The sequence below is a fragment of the Ornithodoros turicata genome, chromosome 6 (assembly GCF_037126465.1).
Source record: "Ornithodoros turicata isolate Travis chromosome 6, ASM3712646v1, whole genome shotgun sequence".
Lineage (NCBI taxonomy): Eukaryota > Metazoa > Arthropoda > Arachnida > Ixodida > Argasidae > Ornithodoros > Ornithodoros turicata.
The window spans coordinates 18,088,976-18,107,191 of record NC_088206.1 but is presented as its reverse complement, the minus strand read 5'-3'; the positions used below and the strand labels follow the sequence as shown (position 1 = coordinate 18,107,191).

Here is an 18,216-nt window from a genome sequence, read left to right as displayed (position 1 = left end):
ACAGGATTTCCTTGCATTGTACAGCTTTGTATTCCATTTTCTTCGACTGAATGGTTGTTGCTCCAGCTCATTACCTTGCTTTTAGTGTCACTAAATTTCAGACCCATTTGTTCCCCGCTCTGCGAACACATATTCATGAGATCTTGGAGCTCCTGCCTGCTGTTTGCCAGTAGTATGATGTCGTCTGCATAGATTGTTCCTGGTACCGTTTCCTTTATCTTTTGTCCTATATTCATGTACGAGACATCGAATCCTAATTGTGACTGCTCCAGCTTCTTCTCCAGTTGTGATATGTAAAGCATAAACAGGAGTGGTGATAGTGGGCAACCCTGTCTTAATCCTTTGTTGATCTTAATTTCTTCTGTTCTGATCCCCTCCAAATTTCCTATTATCTTGTTATCAGCATAGATGTCTTGTAGAAGCTCCACCACGTCTCTTCCTATCTTCAGATCCTCAAGTTGCTGCCACAGGAGTGGGTGCTTAACGTTATCATATGCTTTTTCAATATCCAAAAAGCAAGCCCACAGATCTCTCTGTTCTTTTTCGGCGATTTCGATACACTGAGTGAGCACGAATAGGTTATCTTCTATCTGCCTGCCATTCCTGAATCCAAACTGCAAGTTGCCGAGCAAGCCTCTCTCCTCCACCATCCTTTCCAACCTGCACTTGATTATTCTCATTAAGATTCTATACATGACTGATGTTACAGTAATGGGCCTGTAGGCTGTTAAATTATTCTTGTCCCCTTTTCCTTTATATACTAGTGTCACTAGGCTTGTTTTCCATTTCTCAGGAATGGATCTCTTCTCTAGCATTTCGTTAAGGAATGCCCTTAGCTCTTCCAGACGTCGTCCTTTTAGGTTCTTTATGGCGGCTGCTGGGATACCATCCAATCCCGTTGCAGTGTTCATGGGAGTTTTCCTGATGGCTCTCTCTAATTCTGCAATAGTTATCGGTTCAGATATTTCGCTGTTGCTAGGCCTATCCTGGTGTTCTCCATTGTTACTGTTTAGCTCAAGTCGTCCCTCTGCAGTCTCACCACTTTGCTCCGTGAACATTGTAGACAAATGTTGTGTGAGATGGTCGCGAATTTCCTTGGTGCTCAAAGCTCTATCTTCGAGTGGGTGTTGGATGGTTAGTCTTGGCTTTTGTCTCTTCTCACTCTCTTTTATAAACCTCCAGAACTTCTTGGGTCCGTCCCTCCCACTAGCGCGGATTTTCTGCAGGAGCCTTTCATTGAAGGCTTTCTGCTTTCGCTGTATAATTTCATTCGCTTGCTGTTTCAGGTCTCTGTATCTGTTCCAAGCCTGCTTTACTCTTTCCTTGTCTTCACCATGTGCGATGCTATGTCTATGATCCCTGCATGCAGTCTTCCTTTTCCTGATGGCCTCTTTCACTTCCTCATCCCACCATGATCTGTGGTGCGGTTTGGAAGGATCCTTAGAGGACCTCTTAGTTTCAATTATTTGGGTAGCCCTGTCTGTCCACGTCGTGTAGTCATTATACAGTGTTGGGTCTTGCTCCCAGTTCTGCATTATTTCCGTCATTTCTGCTTCAGATATGGTCTTTCTCTGCTGCCTTGATTCTGTGGTTTTCCTTGGTCGTTGGTTACCAAACTCTGCTATCATCGTTCTATGATCGCTGCCCAAACTCATATCCCCCTCCTGGTCCATGTGCAGTTCTTTGAATGTATCCAACTGTCGGTGGGGCAGTAGGCAGTAATCTATGCTCGAACATTTATCGTTTAGTGTCCATGTGTAGGGCCTCAAGCCTGGCTGGATCAGGTTGGCTATGACTAGGTCCTGTCTATCAACAATTTCTAGGAGCCTTCGCCCATTGTTGTCACTTCTTCCATCTAGTTCCTCGATATGCGCATTAAAATCCCCCATGATCAGGAGTTCATGCGTTCTTTTAAGGTCATTAATATCTGATTCCAGACATCTAGCCATGAGTGTATTTTGCTCTTCTTGGTTTCCCGTCCACCAATATACTGTGCAGATTGCCAGTTTCCTCTTGCTTATCACAGTTTCCATCCACATATGCTCCCTGCATTCGTGTTTGAGCCTTCGCCAAACCTTGTTTTTTCCTCCCAGGAAACCTATTCCTCCTCCTCTTCGCTCTCCTTCCTCTCTATTTAAACCTTCCCAGGTATATCCTTCCATATTTGGTGGGATTTCCTTGCCCCGGAGGTGTGTCTCGGCCAGTAGAAATGCGGTTAGTTTCTCTGCTTGTATCACTTCTGCCAGTTCCTGCCATTTTCTTTCGTTGCGCCCCCCATTCATGTTCAAAAAGCCAATTCGCAATTGTTCATGTGTCCTGTTTTTCTTTCTTCCGTTTCTCTGCCTCCTCTTCCTCTGTCTGTTCTGTTCCCATCTCCGCCGCCTTGTTCTCGTCCTTCCCTGGGTTACCGATGTTTGCTCTATTACCATCTCCCGCGTCTCCAACCTCGTTCGTTCCTCTGTAATTCCATCAGGGCCTGACCAATCATTTGGAACACTTGCCTGTAGGTTCCTGGCTGGGACGGCCTCCTCGGATTCCTCACATATTGACCTTGTCCCATGCCTAAAAAAATTTCTACCTTACGAGCCAACCAGTTGCCCAGCACGTCTCCACCTTCTCTGGTGAGGTGAATGCCCCAGAAGCCCCCACCCTGACATTTTCTCGTGAGCCAGCCAAGGTCCAAGAAGCTTACTCTATTTCCAAGATCTGAGCACATCATCATTATATCCTGGTTTAACTTTTGTATAGTTGGAAAAACTATATCTGCATCGTCTCCATCTGTCACCCTGGGCACTGCACATACTTCACATATTACGTTTGGGTATCTTGCTAGCCATTGTCCAAAAGTTGCCTTCATGGCTTCTACGACGCCATGGTGTGTTTTGTCATTTAAGACATCCACTAGACCCACATGAACAATGACCAGTGTCTTCTCTGTTCCCTGTTCCAATCTTTTCTCCACCTCTTTGAGCAGACCAGCTGTACTAGCCCCTGGAACACCCACAACCTCTACCCTCCTGTCATATCCTAGCCGAGTGAGAATGGGAGTCTTTGTTCGCTGTATGTTGGAATCTCCAGCTATGATGATGCGGCGTTCCTGTGTGGCATTGACGGCCTGTTCCTGAGCTGGACTTTTCGATGATCCTGCCGCCTCCGAGGTCTTTGGGGTATCTATTTCAGGGTCCTTTTGTCGTGACTCTCTTCTCCTTGTGCTTCGATATACCACCTCTGACCATCTTTCTTCCCGTACCCCCGTGCCCAGGTACTCTCCTAGTTCCGCTTCGGTTGGGCAACTTGTTGTCTGGTCCCCCTTTGTGCATGTAGGTGTTGCCTGATGAATGTCTAGTGCGTCCTGGCTCTTTTGTGCTAAGTTTCCTTCCCCTATTTTTGGCTCTACTCGGCCTGATTCCGTCTTCTCCACAGGCTGGATGTCTCCTCCTTCCCTCTCAGAGCTTGATCTCCCACACATGCATATCTTTGTCTGGAGCTCGTTCACTTCTTCTTGAAGTTGTTTTCGCTTCCCCTGTTCCTCCTCCAACAGGAGGGTCCACCTCTTCTCAGTCTCCCGCAGGTGCTCCTTGATCATTCTCATGTCCTCTTCTAGACGCTTTCTCTGATTTTGTTCGTCCTGCAGGAGGCGTTTCATTTCCTCGGCGACCACCTCGATCTGGTCACAGAGCTTGCACTTGTATGTGGCTCCCTCCGCCTCGGACATATTTTGAAAAGGGGTTTCTCCCATGTAGGCCCACCGGTTGCATTTCTCACATTGTACCATGTCCATCTCTGCAGTCTGCTTTCCCATTGCCTCGATTTGCCTATACACACGGTACCGGATGATCACACTTTCACTATCTGACGGTGATCCGCTTCGGTGGTTCTCTTTACCGCACAGATGTACTTATCACTACTTACAGATCTCCACATAAAACAGGGGCTAGGTTCTCCTACTGCCAATACCGAACTTCGTCACACTGTCACTATCCGACGGCGATCCGCCTGGATGAATCCTTTTACCCTACAGCTATACCACAATTGCTTCCAAACCGCACATAAGGCACATCCCAGTCACTGCCAACACCAGAAATTGTGTGGGGTGGATCACTTTCGCTTCACACCACGCACAAACACTTTCGCTTCGCCCGCCATGCGAAACGCGACCAACCTTTTACCTTCAGCCAACGTTGCCGTTACAGCTGGCAACATTGTATGCGCAGATCCCGGCGCCGCACTGATCTCTATGTATAAAGGCTGGATGGCGCATGGGAGAGGGGCTCGCTGGGGAGAGGCGTGCATTCGGGCCGCCATGTTGGGAGGCCCTAAAGCGCAGTGTGCGCCCATAGAAAACAATGGGAGGCAACGGAGATTGTGAGTATTTATAGCGCTGCAGGCGTTGATCGTTGCTTGTCATCACACAATTTTGTAAGGTGCCAGTATACTGATGTATCCTAACAGTGTTTCACAGGTGTCCTGCTGTTCGATTCTTAATTACGTTATGTTTTGCATTCCGAAACTAGACCGTCACAGCAATGCAGCGCTGGGGATTGTACTACAGTACGTTTCCCAGCCAATATTTCAACAAGAAACGATGTGAGATTAACAACCACCATGTATGTAATATCCCGTGCTGCGTTCTGGACAAAAATTGTTCCATAAAGAACGGTCCGGGAAAGGATATACTCGCATATGGCAGAAAGAGATCGTTCTGTAGAATCACAGCCGTTGTTTTAGCCGTGTATCGGTTTCGTATGATTTATATCAAGCACCGCCGCAGAAAGTGTCTTTTAGTGAACGACTGCGGTGCTTTGCCTCGCAAATATGGACACACCGAAGCAGCCCAAATACGTTGTGAGCGTGATTTAATTGCTTTACGCAATTAGAACACGCTCGTTAGGACAGTTAATGAGGTAGTAATGTAAGCTTAATCAATTAAGTTACTTAAAAGTGGTAACACCTCCTTGAGACACAAGATTTACCTCTTTTTGAAGTACAGCCCTTCTATGTTTGTTTGTTTCTTCCTTCATTTGTTCTGATTATTTGCAGGCGCGGTTGTGCCAAACTGAATGTCCTTCTCGGGTACTCACATGCTTTTGCTGAATACAACTGCAGCGTGAGCAAAGCTGCTTAGGAACGGGGCCTGCTATCCAGTGCTGACTTTGTCATGCTTGTTATGTGGAGCACGTTCGAAAAAATGCAGCTGCACATCTGAAACTCCAATGAGTATCATCGTCATCTAGAAGAGAGCGCCGTAGCACCGTTGTGAGACCAGACACGCTTTCTGAGTATCTTCTATGGCACCTTCCGCAGTTTGCACAATTTTGTTCAGCATCGAAGTCTCTCATAGGAACCACTTTGCATTAACTGTGACTCCCATCTTACATTTTGATGTGCAAGGGCCTTCTTGCACTACACACGTATGGTCTGCAACAGGATAATTGCAGCAGGACGATTTGGAGCTTGAAACAGTTGTGATTTTGTAATTTTGGCCCTCGTGTACACCGTCTGTGAAACGTAAACAAAAAAAATCTAACACGATATGCTTTTGTAAAGAAGGTCACTGATGGTGAGTAAAGAGAATATACAAGTTCAAGTTTATTCAACATTTTATATCATACATTATATTATTCAACATTTTATATCATACATTATATTATTCAACATTTTATATCATACATTATATTATTCAACATTTTATATCATACATTATATTATTCAACATTTTATATCATACATTATATTATTCAACATTTTATATCATACATTATATTATTCAACATTTTATATCAAGTTTATACAACATCAAGTTTATTCAAGTTATTTCTTGCACTTATGCGTTTCAGGATACAATGAACGTGCAGGGAGGTCACAAAAGACTACATTTATTGTTTTATGACCTTGCTACAATGACAATATATATTTTAGGAATGACAATGGACAGGTACTCTCTCTAAATTTGTAGCACTCAATTTTAGGTTAGAATGAGCAATGAATAGCAACTTCCCTCCTGGTATTTTCTTATATATGATGAATTTTGAATTTAATGTGATCAAATATGTGTTAATATAATAATATATATAAGAATATAATATGTGATAAATGAATGTGATCAACAGTAGATGTAAACAACACCAGTAGCCAGAGAAGTGCATTCTCAAGAAATAATTTTCTTCTTATAGCATATATGTGCATGCCTATTAACTGAAACAATTATCACGGTTCTCACGGTTTTAATTTCTGAGAGTGTACTGTAGAGACGGCTTAGATCTACAACAGTTAATACAAGGTATTATATACTGTGAATCCCATGTTAAAAATTCCATGTGACACATACTTTTTGGAGGTGCTGTGGTAATCAAAGTTTGCGGGCATTACGCAGGTTCTGCACCCATTTCTTGAGTATGTCGAGGCAGCTGTGAAGTAACCTGCATTGATGATGATTATTCCAATTTTTATGGTGCATCGACAACAAAGGAAATAATACATCAGAACATTGGTTTGGGTGCAACCAGTTAAAAATGAATATGTTTTTTAATAAATGCATTGGACAAATGTTAAAACATCAGTTTAAAACATGGTTTACAATCCCTGTATCTTCTAAAAATTAAAACGATGAAAAACTATTCTAAAAAGAATATGGGGAACTCTTCTAAAAAGAATTATAATTATTATATTGCTGGGTGAAGGAGCCTAAAGTGTAAGGTGTGTTTCTGATGTGAACATGTAAGAAAATATGCAAAACTGAGAGAGGCTAACCACAGTGCGTGCACTGAGGTTGTTCCTTCCTGTAAAGTAGAAACCAGTGGATGAGGAACGTGATACTTACATGTACACCCAGCCGTATCACACTACACAGATTATTCACTGGGTAGCCCTCATGACGAAACCTGTATTGAGAGACCACCCTTAAAAACTGCTTCAAATAGCACGACACGCTACAAATTATTACTATCGTAACAAGCTGACGATACAGCTCAGACAAAGGCGTTATTCAAGTCGCGCCACACCACCGTTACGTAGGATTCTTTGTCACAAATCAAACCAAGGCACAAAACAATACCAATACATGAAAAAAGGTGACAATCGTGGTCTCATTATGGCGTAATACCGAACTTGTGCGCGAAGGTAATTCAAAGAAATGAATGTGGCACTTGCTTCCGCAGAGAACACCGTGTACCATGCTAGCAATGCATGCAAAAAAGCGCTCGAGTGCTCGCACATATATTGATGACAACACTACCTGTGTAGTGTAACGTGTTCTTTCAAGCATATTATGCACTCAAACTGTATTTGCCGCCGGGTAAAATGCAAGTGTGCTCGAGTGAACGTCGGAAGAGCGATCAAGCAACCTGCATCCAGTGCTCGTTTTGGGCAAAAAAACACTTCATAATGGTCAACTAAATATACAGAATGAACGCCTATTTATTCCTCGATAAAGAGTGACTCACCTGTATAAATTTAGGCCCTGTAACCTTGCCAGTACGGTTGGTACGACCGTAATTGCAAGAAGTTGCCATGATCGCTGCGGCGACTGTTGTGAGCACCGTAAGATGGCGGCCGGTTTCTTCACGCTCGCGCTCCCTATCCGCGATCCAGCCTTTTACAATCGAGATCAGTGCGGCGCCGCGAGCCTCCCACTGATCTCGATTGGAGCCTCCGCTCCACGACAAAACCAACAAAACGACAAAACGTGATCGTTTTAGCCGCCATGTTTAAATTTGTGGCGTGGTCGCGTGTCTCCCTGTGAAGTTGAGGCGTATTCGTTCAATGTAAATTGGAATTGATACAAGCTGGTGAGTCTTGAAGTTAATTGAATTTGTATTCTTGCACTCCTTTGTGTCACGTGATGGTGGTGAGCTCGTTGCTTCGTGTACAACTTGGACATTGACGCAGCGTGGTGCGGCTGCGTCGTTTCTCTCAATTAATGTTTATGCTTCCGGCGTAGGCCTGTATAGGTCTACGTGCTTTCAAGACCATGAATTTAGGTCACCAGCAATGCATATGCTGCTTCACAACGTGAGCAAGAAACATTGGGAATTTTCGTGCGGTAGCGACACGAAAACAGTTTCCGCGGTGTCGCATACAAACAGAACAACACTTTATTTTTCAGGAGTGTTTCACGTACGAGCGCAAAGTGAAATGACAGTCGTCTACAAGAAGCATTCTTTGCATTGTTTTCTGTGAGAATGTGCCTGCTTATATGCCTGCTAACCCAACTTTCGGGACCAGGTCCTCCTTTGGGACCTTTTGTTTTCACAGAAAACAGCAGCACTTCTTTTGCAAGTCGTGCTTTGCTCTCGGCTTGCTCAGCACGCAAACTCACCTATCTCATGGTGTATTGCAAATTGCTTCTGCAGCCTTGACATGCTACACTTAACGTAACTAGTCCTATTGCCACAAGCCATTCTACAAGTGAAAATATACCTTCTCATTGCCAGTGTATATGAGGTGTGATGGCCATAGTGCTCGAAAGCGCTCACCTCCCAATCTCCTCTTCTCTCGCTGTAGCCAAAGCTGGACGCAGAAAGCAACCTTCCTAGAATAGGACTCAAAACCTATGTTACTTTGCCCAAAAGCACTGCGGCATCGGTGATGCCAAATTTGATACAGCACTTCTGCTGCCACCAGAGAGAAAAGGGACTTCTCCCGTTTCGCTACTGGTGATGCAGCTAAGACTGTCGCAATATTTAAAGTGATCACAGGTATCCTAAACCTAACCTTAAATTTATCCCATAAGAACCTAGGCAATTTACAATCTATTAGCGCGTGCTCTACTGACTCCCAATCGCCACATACGGAGCATGTATTATCACTAGTTATTCCCATTCTGTACAGCAAAACTTTAACTGGAATGGCCCTTCTAGCTACCCTCGACACCAAAGTCCTTCGTGTGGCATCAAGCCAGAACGGCCTTACTCTTTTCCAGTCCTCTGGTCCATACTGTGACCCATACTGTGACTGCTCTCTTTCACCCTGCGTGATCCTTCTTTTTACTTCATAGAGCTCTGCTGCTCTTAGTCCTACCAGGTCCATAGGGGGGTTCAAGTTCCTCATTACAAGCACAAAATCCTTGACCAACCTATATGGTCTAGGCAGAATTGCGGACAGTGGTCCCATTAGCGAGCACCTCTCTGCCACTAGGAAGTGTGAGGTGTGTCCCATCCAGAAGAGGGCCAGCTTGGCTGCAATTCCCCCTTGGTTTATTATGGCTAACAAACGGTGTGTGAAAAGGGATGTGCATTTGTCAACAATGTCCGGTACGTCCCACCCCCCTTTCGTTCGTGGCATCTTCATGTCTTTCCTAGCCACCCAGGGATGCTTTCCTTCCCATAAGTAACTGAATATAGTCTTTTCCATTGACAAAGCGAGTTGCTTGCTTGGTGGGCTAACTGTTCCCAAAAACCAGATCTGGCTGTATAACAACTCTTTGCAACTTGTACTCTTGCTGATAACGGCATATAGTTTTGTTCTAAACTTTTTTTTTTTTTCCTTAACGTTTCTTAACACCTCAGTTTCCACCACCAGTAACACCAGTAACACCTCAGTAACACCAGTTTCCATTCAGTACCCCTTTCGGTCCAAAATCTACTCCCAGAACTTTCATTTTTGTTACTGCAGGGATTCCTGTGGCTTTGTTTGGATTCAAACCTCCCAGGTACATGATTGCACTCTTGTCTTTATTTAACTGTGCCCCACTTTAGGCACCATATTTTTCCACTTCGCTTAACACTGGCTGTACCGATGCCTCATTTGGTACTATGACAGTTAGGTCATCCGCGTACGCAAAAACTGCTTTTTCTGCCCCGACCCGTGGTAAGGGGAAAGGCTCTACTGCCGATGTTACCTGGATTGCCCTTAGCAACTTATCAAGCGCAATGGCATACAGATATGGTGACAGGGGACAGCCCTGTCTCACCCCCCTGTCGATCCTAAACGGCCTTGTGGGCGAACCATTCACGATGACAGAGCTTGTGGCTCCCCTGTACAGCACTCAGACCGCCCTGACTAAAGCAGTGTCGACCCCAGCTTCGCGCATTGCGCCAAACAGGAACTGGTGGGACAGCTGGTCAAACGTCTTTTTTGGGTCAAAGGATGCCATGATTCCCTCGACTCCTCTGTCTGCGGACCACCCCAGGGCATCCCTTATTGCCCACAGATGCTGCTGGATGTTCCGGCCCGGTACCGAAGCCGGCCTGTGCGGCCGACACGAGTGAGGACGTCTCCGGCGCCAAGCGCATCGCAATTGCCTTAGTCAGTATTTTGTAGTCTGCATTGAGTAGGGTGATGGGCCGCCATGCCCCCATCTCCTCCTGACGCCCGTCATCCTTGCATAGCAAAATGACATTGCCGCGAAGAAAGGAGCCCGGCAGCCACCCACCCCCAATGCCCCGTTTAAAACCCTGACCAGAGATGGTCCCAGTAAGTCCCAGTATTTCAAATATAATTCTGGCGGGATGCCATCTGGGCCAGGCGCTTTGCCTTTTCGCATTGCTCTGAGAGCAAGCCCTGCAAAATTCAAATTCAGAAAGCCTTCCAGGCTATTCAGGCTTTCAAAACCGGGGTGGTTTTCCCTATCCTGTGTTTCTTGGCTGTACAGGTTAGCATAGTACCTTTAAAACGACTCTTTCACCTCCTCAGATTGTTCCAGGAGGGTGCAGTCGTCGCAGCGGAGGGTTGTTATTTCGGGCACTTTTCTTTCCATGTACTTTCGTACAAGTCGTTTCGTACACCACGCTTCCCCTTCAAAGCATTTTGCTGCCACTTTTGTTTTTAGTGCTTCAAGTTGCACCTCCCTTAGAACAGCAAGTTTCTCCATTTCTGCCCCAACCGCTTGCCGAGACTCCTGTGAGTCCGGCCCCCGCTGGAAATTTGATTTTCCTTTGGATTGTTGCCACACTCCTTTGCCGATCCATAGCCTTTTCCCGCCCTTTGGCCTGCATGGTATCCCTTATTTTACGTTTCACTCGTTCCCACCATTCAATCGTACCGTCACAGATTGCGACCGCCACGCGTAGGATGTCCCTCATCTCAGCATTTATGGCTAAATCATTCAACAGCGCCACATTCATTTTCCATGGTCGGGCAGTTTGTCCCTGGCTTTCTGGCAATGTAAAATTTGCCAGAACAGCATAATGGTCCGTCAAACAAACCGTGTCCACCAGCTCCACTTGCGTCACCATCCTATTCAGATCACGTGTCATGTAGATGCGGTCCAGCCTGTTCCCAGAGCCCCGCTGTTCCCATGTGAAACCCGGGTCCCCAGGCCTGATCCCCTGCCACACATCCTCCATACCGCATGAGTTTACTATTGTAGTTAGTTCCGCCGCGCCCTTCATGTTTTTATGTTTCCTGCTAGTTGTGTCCCTGTCTTTGTTCAGAACACAATTAAAGTCCCCTCCCATTACTATTGCGTATGCATTGGTTAAGAAGATTGACATGCCTTTATAGAATTGTACTGCTTCCTGTGGCTTATTGGGCCCATAGACACTAATAATTCTAATCACGCGGCCATTTTGGGAGTTCCAAGTCTATCAATACCAGCCTGCCGTCTGTATCGCGATCAATAGCCCTTACGCGTCCTAAGTTAACTTGCAGTAAGACAATCCCAACCCCGCGGCTGTTTGACGCGCCAAAGCTCCAGTACGATTTTATTTGAAAATCCTCCTCTAGCCGCAAGACTTCTGATCGCTTGGTCAGGTGGGCCTCTTGCAACAGAAGTACTGACACCCCCTGGTCCGTTTCCATAGCGATTACTTCAGCTTGTGTTGCTGTATTTCTAAAACCTCTTATATTTAGTGTTAGAATTTTAAGCATTGTGGTATGTGAAGGACAGAGAAAAACTGACTTTTAACTCAATTGTACCCAAGTTTACAGCTGATGCTGTTTACTTCCTTCTCACTGAACGCGACCTTGTTTCAGGCCTATTACGTTTCGCCTTCGGGGTGGAAGGCGCGCTATCCATTCCCTTTATTGGGATTGCCTCATCCCCCTCCGTTGCCTCACTAGAGGGGCTAGAGCTTTCCTCTGTCCACGCGTCAGTCGTCGTCGTTTCTGACGGCTCCTCACTCCCTGTCTCCTCGCCTGCGTTCTCTTCGGCTACTACAGCCACTTCCGTTTCACCCTCGTTCCTCACAACAATACCTGCCGACACTTCCTCCTCCACTCTACCCTCATTGTTTGCCTCTGTCTCTTCCGAGACCACATCCTTTGCACCTGTTGTGCGTTCAACGGCCTCCTGGGAAGGCACATCTACTTCGACGCCATCTCTTTCCACTGTCTCACGTGAGACCTCTTCTACCGCTTCGTTTTCCTCCCGTTCTTCCGCCTTCTCAGCCGGGTGTACTTCCCGACTTACTACCTCCTCGGCCTCACTCTGCACATTTCCCATGGTGCCTTCTAGTGGGGGCAACTCATCTCCCCCCCCCCCCACCTCAGACTGGACTCTTTTTCCCAGCCTCTACACCTGTCCTCCTGTTGCCTGCCTTCTCTTCGTGCGCACACCTCATCACCCGCCGTGTGACCGAGTCGCCCACACGCTCTGCACCTCTCTGTGCGGCAGTCTCTCACCAGGTGGTCCTTCGCGCCACAACGCATACACTGGCGTGTCATGCCGGGGTAATTTATCTGTACTCGTACCCCGCTTAACCACATGAAATTTGGGAGAGGAGATGTCATTTCTAGAATGACCTTCCTCACTCCCGTTTCCACGTCCGACATCCCCCTAATCACCTCTCTCTTGATGTCTAGAACCTTTCCATAGGGGCCAGTAAAGCCCTTAACTGGCTGTCGTCGAACTTGGCTGGGTACCGATGCACCGCCACTATTTTGGTGCCGTTCCCCAGGTTCTTGAGAGGACATTCCTCCCCTGACAAGCGAATGTGACCTACATCCTTTAGCTTGTTTGCGTCCTCAAAAGATCTGGCCGTGACTATATATACGCCAGGTTTTGCAACCTCCACCGCCTGTAATCCCTTGCCGACAACTTCCTTAGCCGCCTTCGCTACATGCAAAAAGGTAGTGCCTGGGTGGCGCTACCACCAGAAAGGACAGCGGCCTGTCCACCTCGCTGGCCTGAGTGGCCATTAATAAAAAATTTGAAACGATACAAGTGGTGATTAACTATTAGAAAATAAGGTTACAAAGGGGGGAATTAACACACGCGACAAGGAGATTAAACACAATATTTACATTGCCACAAGGCAGTCAAAGAACGGCTACAAGACTACCTTTGTGTTAACCAATCAGCGCTCGCGCTGCCTGGTGTGCCGATGAGAAGCACCAAAAGCGGCATGCCTGTGAGAGGCCACTTACTGTGTTTTACGATTTAATCAATTTCTTTATACTGTGTTTATTTAAAACGGTTATGATCCTTGAAGGTACTTAAGTACTTTAAGCTGTTTGGAACTACTGTCGTTCCTACCGCTAATCGGCATTCCCTCGACGAGGATGACACGATATCGCCACTCGCTTCGCGCACACCACAAGGGTTCTATGCGTTTCGAATAACAGTAAAAGGGGGGGGGTACTTGATAGGGGATATGAGTAGCCGTTACAGTTCACCTTCCTGTTGCTGTTTTCCTCCACTTTCTTCTTTTCTGGAATCCCTGGAGGTAGGCTTTAAACCGACATACGTAATGCATGGAGTGTCACGTGGAGTCAAAATATTCATGACATCACGGAACATTCTGAAGTGGCGTTCCAAGACGCACTTCAAAATCATAAGTCGACAATGATAACGGGACATACTGTCGAACTCATGAATTTACAACGAAGTTGCACATTGACGTACCATAGATGATTATTTCAAAAGATCTTGCTGCTGCATGTTTTTTTTTTGTTTCTTTTTGCTTGCTGTGTTTTTCTTTTTACTTGTTCTGGAGTTGTGGCCTCTAGATCAACGTCGCGACGTTCGATTCGACGTCCAGTGGGCACATGGGAATATCGGGACGTCCCCTTGTTGACTTGAGCCTCCCAGTGTTTCGTTACTTTCGCTTTTACTGGAGGTGACGCCCTCCTCCCCAGGCAAAAATCTAGACTGGTTCCACTTTGGACTGAATGGTCCCAGGGTGGTCCCGCTTCAAGTCAGATGGACCCATTTGGGTCCTGAAGTGTGGTGACTGGTCCCACTCTGGCTCTAGAGTGGTACCATTCTGGTCCCAGAAATGGGGAGTGGTACCATTCTGGGCCCAGGCGAGTGACAAGTCTGGTGCAATCCCATTTTGCCCCAAATATGCGTGTGTGTTCGAATCCGCTGCCACTTGTGCCAACACACATTTTCTTCCGTTGCCCCGAACGTAAGGCCGATGTTGGCAGTTACCTTGGAAGTTGGCCCAAGACGCATATCCTCCCTCCTAAAAACAGTCCAAGTACCGGGGGTAGACATTTATTAAAATACGTTGGCCACACCGGCAGCACAACAGAGCAATGCAGTGCACCCAAACACCACCACCACGGCACAATTTATGCTGCCACATAAGCGTCAGCATATTTTGAACCTTTATTCTTCACTATTTGGGCCCTTCCTCTTGGCGCGGTTCCACAAAAATTTGCGGAATTGTGGTTCTGGGAACATGAGGTATTGTGGAATTTAGCGATTCTTGGGGACATCTTCGAATCTATAGATTTTATTTTTATCATTTGATGATATGATGGAGGGGGACCAGAAAAGAGCTGTAAGAACAGCTTGAAGCAGGGAGTTCAGTGAGAACTCGACCGACTCTCATCATATCATGACGCTTCTAGTCAATTGTAATTATATATATTTGGCCTGGAACGGGATGCGGCCTTCCTCAACTGATCAGCCTTTTTCATAATATTTTGAATATATTCAAACTATCAGCCTGCTTTAGAAATAACTACCTGAAGCCACCTTTACAGGACAATTTGCAGATGGTGCAGTGTTTATAACTTGCATGATACTCATTTCAGCTGCATTTTTTAACAGTTTAAGTGCATGATACTTAACGGTTATGGTCATGGTATAAGTGGTCCATTTGCACTTCCTATCATCTTGTGGTGTTTGATGCCTGAAATCAATTTCTTAATTTGATGATGATGGTGATTCAATACAATACAAAGTGGTTGCTTTAAGAGACCAGCAAGAACCTCTCCAAAATAAATGTGATGAGAAGGGGAGCAACAGTGTCAGTAACACGCACATCTTATTAATGGATGAAAGAAAATAGATAGCCTTGTGTCATTCAGATACAGAAAATCATGACCATCACATGGGGAAAAGTGCAACAATGTGCACTGCTACAAATGTACACTGATGGAAGGCTCTTGATGTTACACACTATATCTCAGGTCCACTGATACCTGTTGCAGAGCCGCACAAAATATTTATCTTCCCCAATGGTCAAGTACACATACCGATTCATACTTGGAGAAAGTTCACGGATAACCTTCGGGGAACGTTGTGTAGCCCTTGTTATATGACCTACAGAGCATACTGTCTCTGTGTCATACACGTGCGATAAAATATGGATAGATTTTTTACCACCAGAAGAAAGCACTCAGATATTTTCCGCTCTGAGGTATTCCTCTCCAAGCTGCAAAGAAGTTGAATCTCTTTTGGATGGACGGCTATACTGAACACTGTGCAGAATGTAGCCACCAATAGAGACACCGTCATACTCCTCAATCCTCTGTGGTTCTCCAAACTGTGCCTTGACACATTCTCGAATTGGCTGGGAAACAGGCTTTGCTTTTACTAAGTGGCTCGATTGTGCCGCCGAGGCTTGGCTTTTCGTGGCTGCACAAGTCCTGCACGTTGTCCGACGCCAAACTTCTCAACTGGTAGAAGTTGTTACGCATTAAAATACGGGAAAATATCTGCAGTGGTACACTGTTCGATGATGACACCAGGTTTAGAAGATGTCCCATATTAGTTTCAAAAGCAAAGCAGGAGATGCCCCACAGAGGGCCATGTAGCCTGACACTGTTGGGTAGATGGAGTACATGGACATTCGACTTCATTTCACGTTTGTGGTAAAGGCATTCCAACATCACAACGAACCTTGTCAGCTTCTCGTTGCTGAGAGCCACATCATCTTCTGTTACTCTGCTTTTCATCAGCAGATAGATGCCTGCCACCAGTAATGCAAAATGGTCATGGTAGGTGCTGGGCAAAATGCCGTAAACACATGGAAGGCTGAAGTACAGCAACCACGACTGTAGTTCTCCCGCTTTCCAGAATCCTCTTTGCTTTACAGACTTTGGACATCGTGTGAAGCAGGATGGAGGCTTTAAGCTTTGAAGTCTCTCATCGATCAGCTGACGTTTTGTTGGAGCACCAATATAGTAATCAGCACCGACATCACTGAACCACAGGTCCGTGATCTGCCTCACTGTTCCCAGCAAACACGCATGCATATAGTCGGGCACGAAACTTTTGATGATGCTGATGCCAAGAACAGTCAGAAGCACAGATGGCCCTTTAATGCCGCGAACTATTCGGCTAGTAGCAGCAGCTTCCCTCTTGTCCTCGATTAGGGCTTGTCCTGTCGTGTTAGGAGATGGTCCTTCTGTCACTGGGAACTTGACATATCCTGAAATAACGAAAACTGGTTGAAATCATGATTTCCATAACTTAAAAACCCGAGACTAGGGGCACAAAAAAACGACAAACACAGACAAGGTCTCAAACACAGCTAAAAGTCTACTTAACAGCACAAACATATAAGGGTTCAAGTGGGTGAGAATGAAGGGTGAGGAGAACGTAAGAACGTCCCCAAAAGAATGTCCCCCGTGTTTTGGGGCCGTTTTTACGTTCTCTTAACCCTTCATTCTCACCCACTTGAACCCTTATATGTTTGTGCTGTTAAGTAAACTTACATCTGTGTTTGAGACCTTGTCTGTGTTTGTCGTTTTTTTGTCCCCTAGTCTTGGGTTTTTAAGTTATGGATCTACACCACCAGCTCGCTTGCTACCTCTCTATCCTCTCGTTATGATTTCCATGTTTGTTTTACACGCATGCAAAATTTTTCAAGGCTAATTTAGCTTCCTTTAATGCCATGTGTGTGTCAAATTTGAACACCCTGTCCCAAGAATGAACAAAATGAAAAACCGACATAGGTAACCTTTTTAACAAAAATACAATAAGTGACAAAGAAAGAAACCACAGTTGGAAGTCTGGTATGATATCACAAGCCAGATATTACGCATTTAAATGATGACGGAAGCATGTTGCTCATGCTGTCATGTTTGGATACCTGTAGCACAGGTACGTATCTAGCTGACACGTGCAATCATATGCCTAGGATGCCTTATGAATAGGCGGCTTCTCACCTTCAATACATATTCCAGGATGGAAACACCATGGACATGAGTAATAGCCATTGTATTGAACCATGTTCAACATCCCAGCACGTGCAGGTGCAGGTGCATCGGCGACACATGTTATACAGTATACCTGAAATGTATGCGTAAACAGTAAGGTGAGGCATGTGGGCATTTTTAGTTCGTATGTACCTGTACATACCTTAGAGTTGATTCTGTTTGATCTGTCACGGCAGGTCCAGTCAACTCCACTTTGTGCTAGCTGCTGCATCTGATTTGTAAACACGTTGAGCAGGAGGATCATGTTTGGATGTCTGTTGCCATACCATAAAAGTGGCACTGATGGGCTTGTCCAGCTGTAGTATGGTGGAAGTTCATTTAAAAGAACTTGAACAGGACATATCGAGTAAGATGAGCTCTTGAATGTGGTGCTGCCATCTGTGTTGACAGTGAGAGTTAGATCGTACTTTGCACAGTTCAACTCTGCTCGCTGCTCCTTATGGAAAGCCCCATCTGTAATGTCACACATGGGTTCGCCTCTTCTGCCTTCGCGATCCTTGCCCTCAAGCCTGTCCGGTGACTGTACGAGCTGATCTAACAGAGCCCTGTCAGCAAGGAGGGACTCTATTTGCTGCTGTCCTGCAGTCATAAGGTTCCTTCCGAAGTACTGTGTGCCGCAACTTGAACACACCGGTGAAATGCTGCACCTTTCTTTCAGCTTCCCGCTCGTCGTGCATAGAAGTTTCTCACAGCTGTCGCAATAAAAGTGAAATGCCATGTCGTCTGGCGACGCCCCAGAGAACTTTTTAAATAGGTATGACGACTCGCGAAGGGTGTCCGTTCCGATCAGCTGGTTTGCTAATTTGAGGAGATCCTCACATGCTGACCAAGTTAATTCATGCCTTATAGCAAAGTCCATAATTAGCACCAGCGCATCTCCTA

General features: G+C 45.8%; 2 protein-coding genes and 1 long non-coding RNA gene across 3 annotated transcripts; all 3 read right to left on the bottom strand.

Annotated features, from left to right (window-relative positions):
- Window positions 1–2,409: 2,409 nt before the first annotated feature.
- Window positions 2,410–4,151, bottom strand: LOC135399305 (uncharacterized). Its single transcript, XM_064631153.1, has one exon. It carries the CDS (start codon window positions 3,800–3,802, stop codon window positions 2,423–2,425), a length of 1,380 nt encoding a protein of 459 aa, XP_064487223.1. The 5' UTR covers window positions 3,803–4,151; the 3' UTR covers window positions 2,410–2,422.
- A 1,668-nt stretch (window positions 4,152–5,819) lies between these two features.
- Window positions 5,820–7,549, bottom strand: LOC135397674 (uncharacterized). Its single transcript, XR_010423689.1, has 3 exons — window positions 7,443–7,549; window positions 6,821–6,881; window positions 5,820–6,419 (listed from the first exon to the last, which is right to left on the bottom strand). It is a non-coding gene; the product is annotated as an uncharacterized LOC135397674 (long non-coding RNA).
- A 7,216-nt stretch (window positions 7,550–14,765) lies between these two features.
- Window positions 14,766–17,369, bottom strand: LOC135397673 (uncharacterized). Its single transcript, XM_064629285.1, has 2 exons — window positions 17,284–17,369; window positions 14,766–16,544 (listed from the first exon to the last, which is right to left on the bottom strand). The coding sequence occupies exons 1-2, from the start codon at window positions 17,354–17,356 to the stop codon at window positions 15,634–15,636; spliced, it is 984 nt and encodes a 327-aa protein (XP_064485355.1). The 5' UTR covers window positions 17,357–17,369; the 3' UTR covers window positions 14,766–15,633.
- Between the last annotated feature and the right edge of the window lie 847 nt (window positions 17,370–18,216).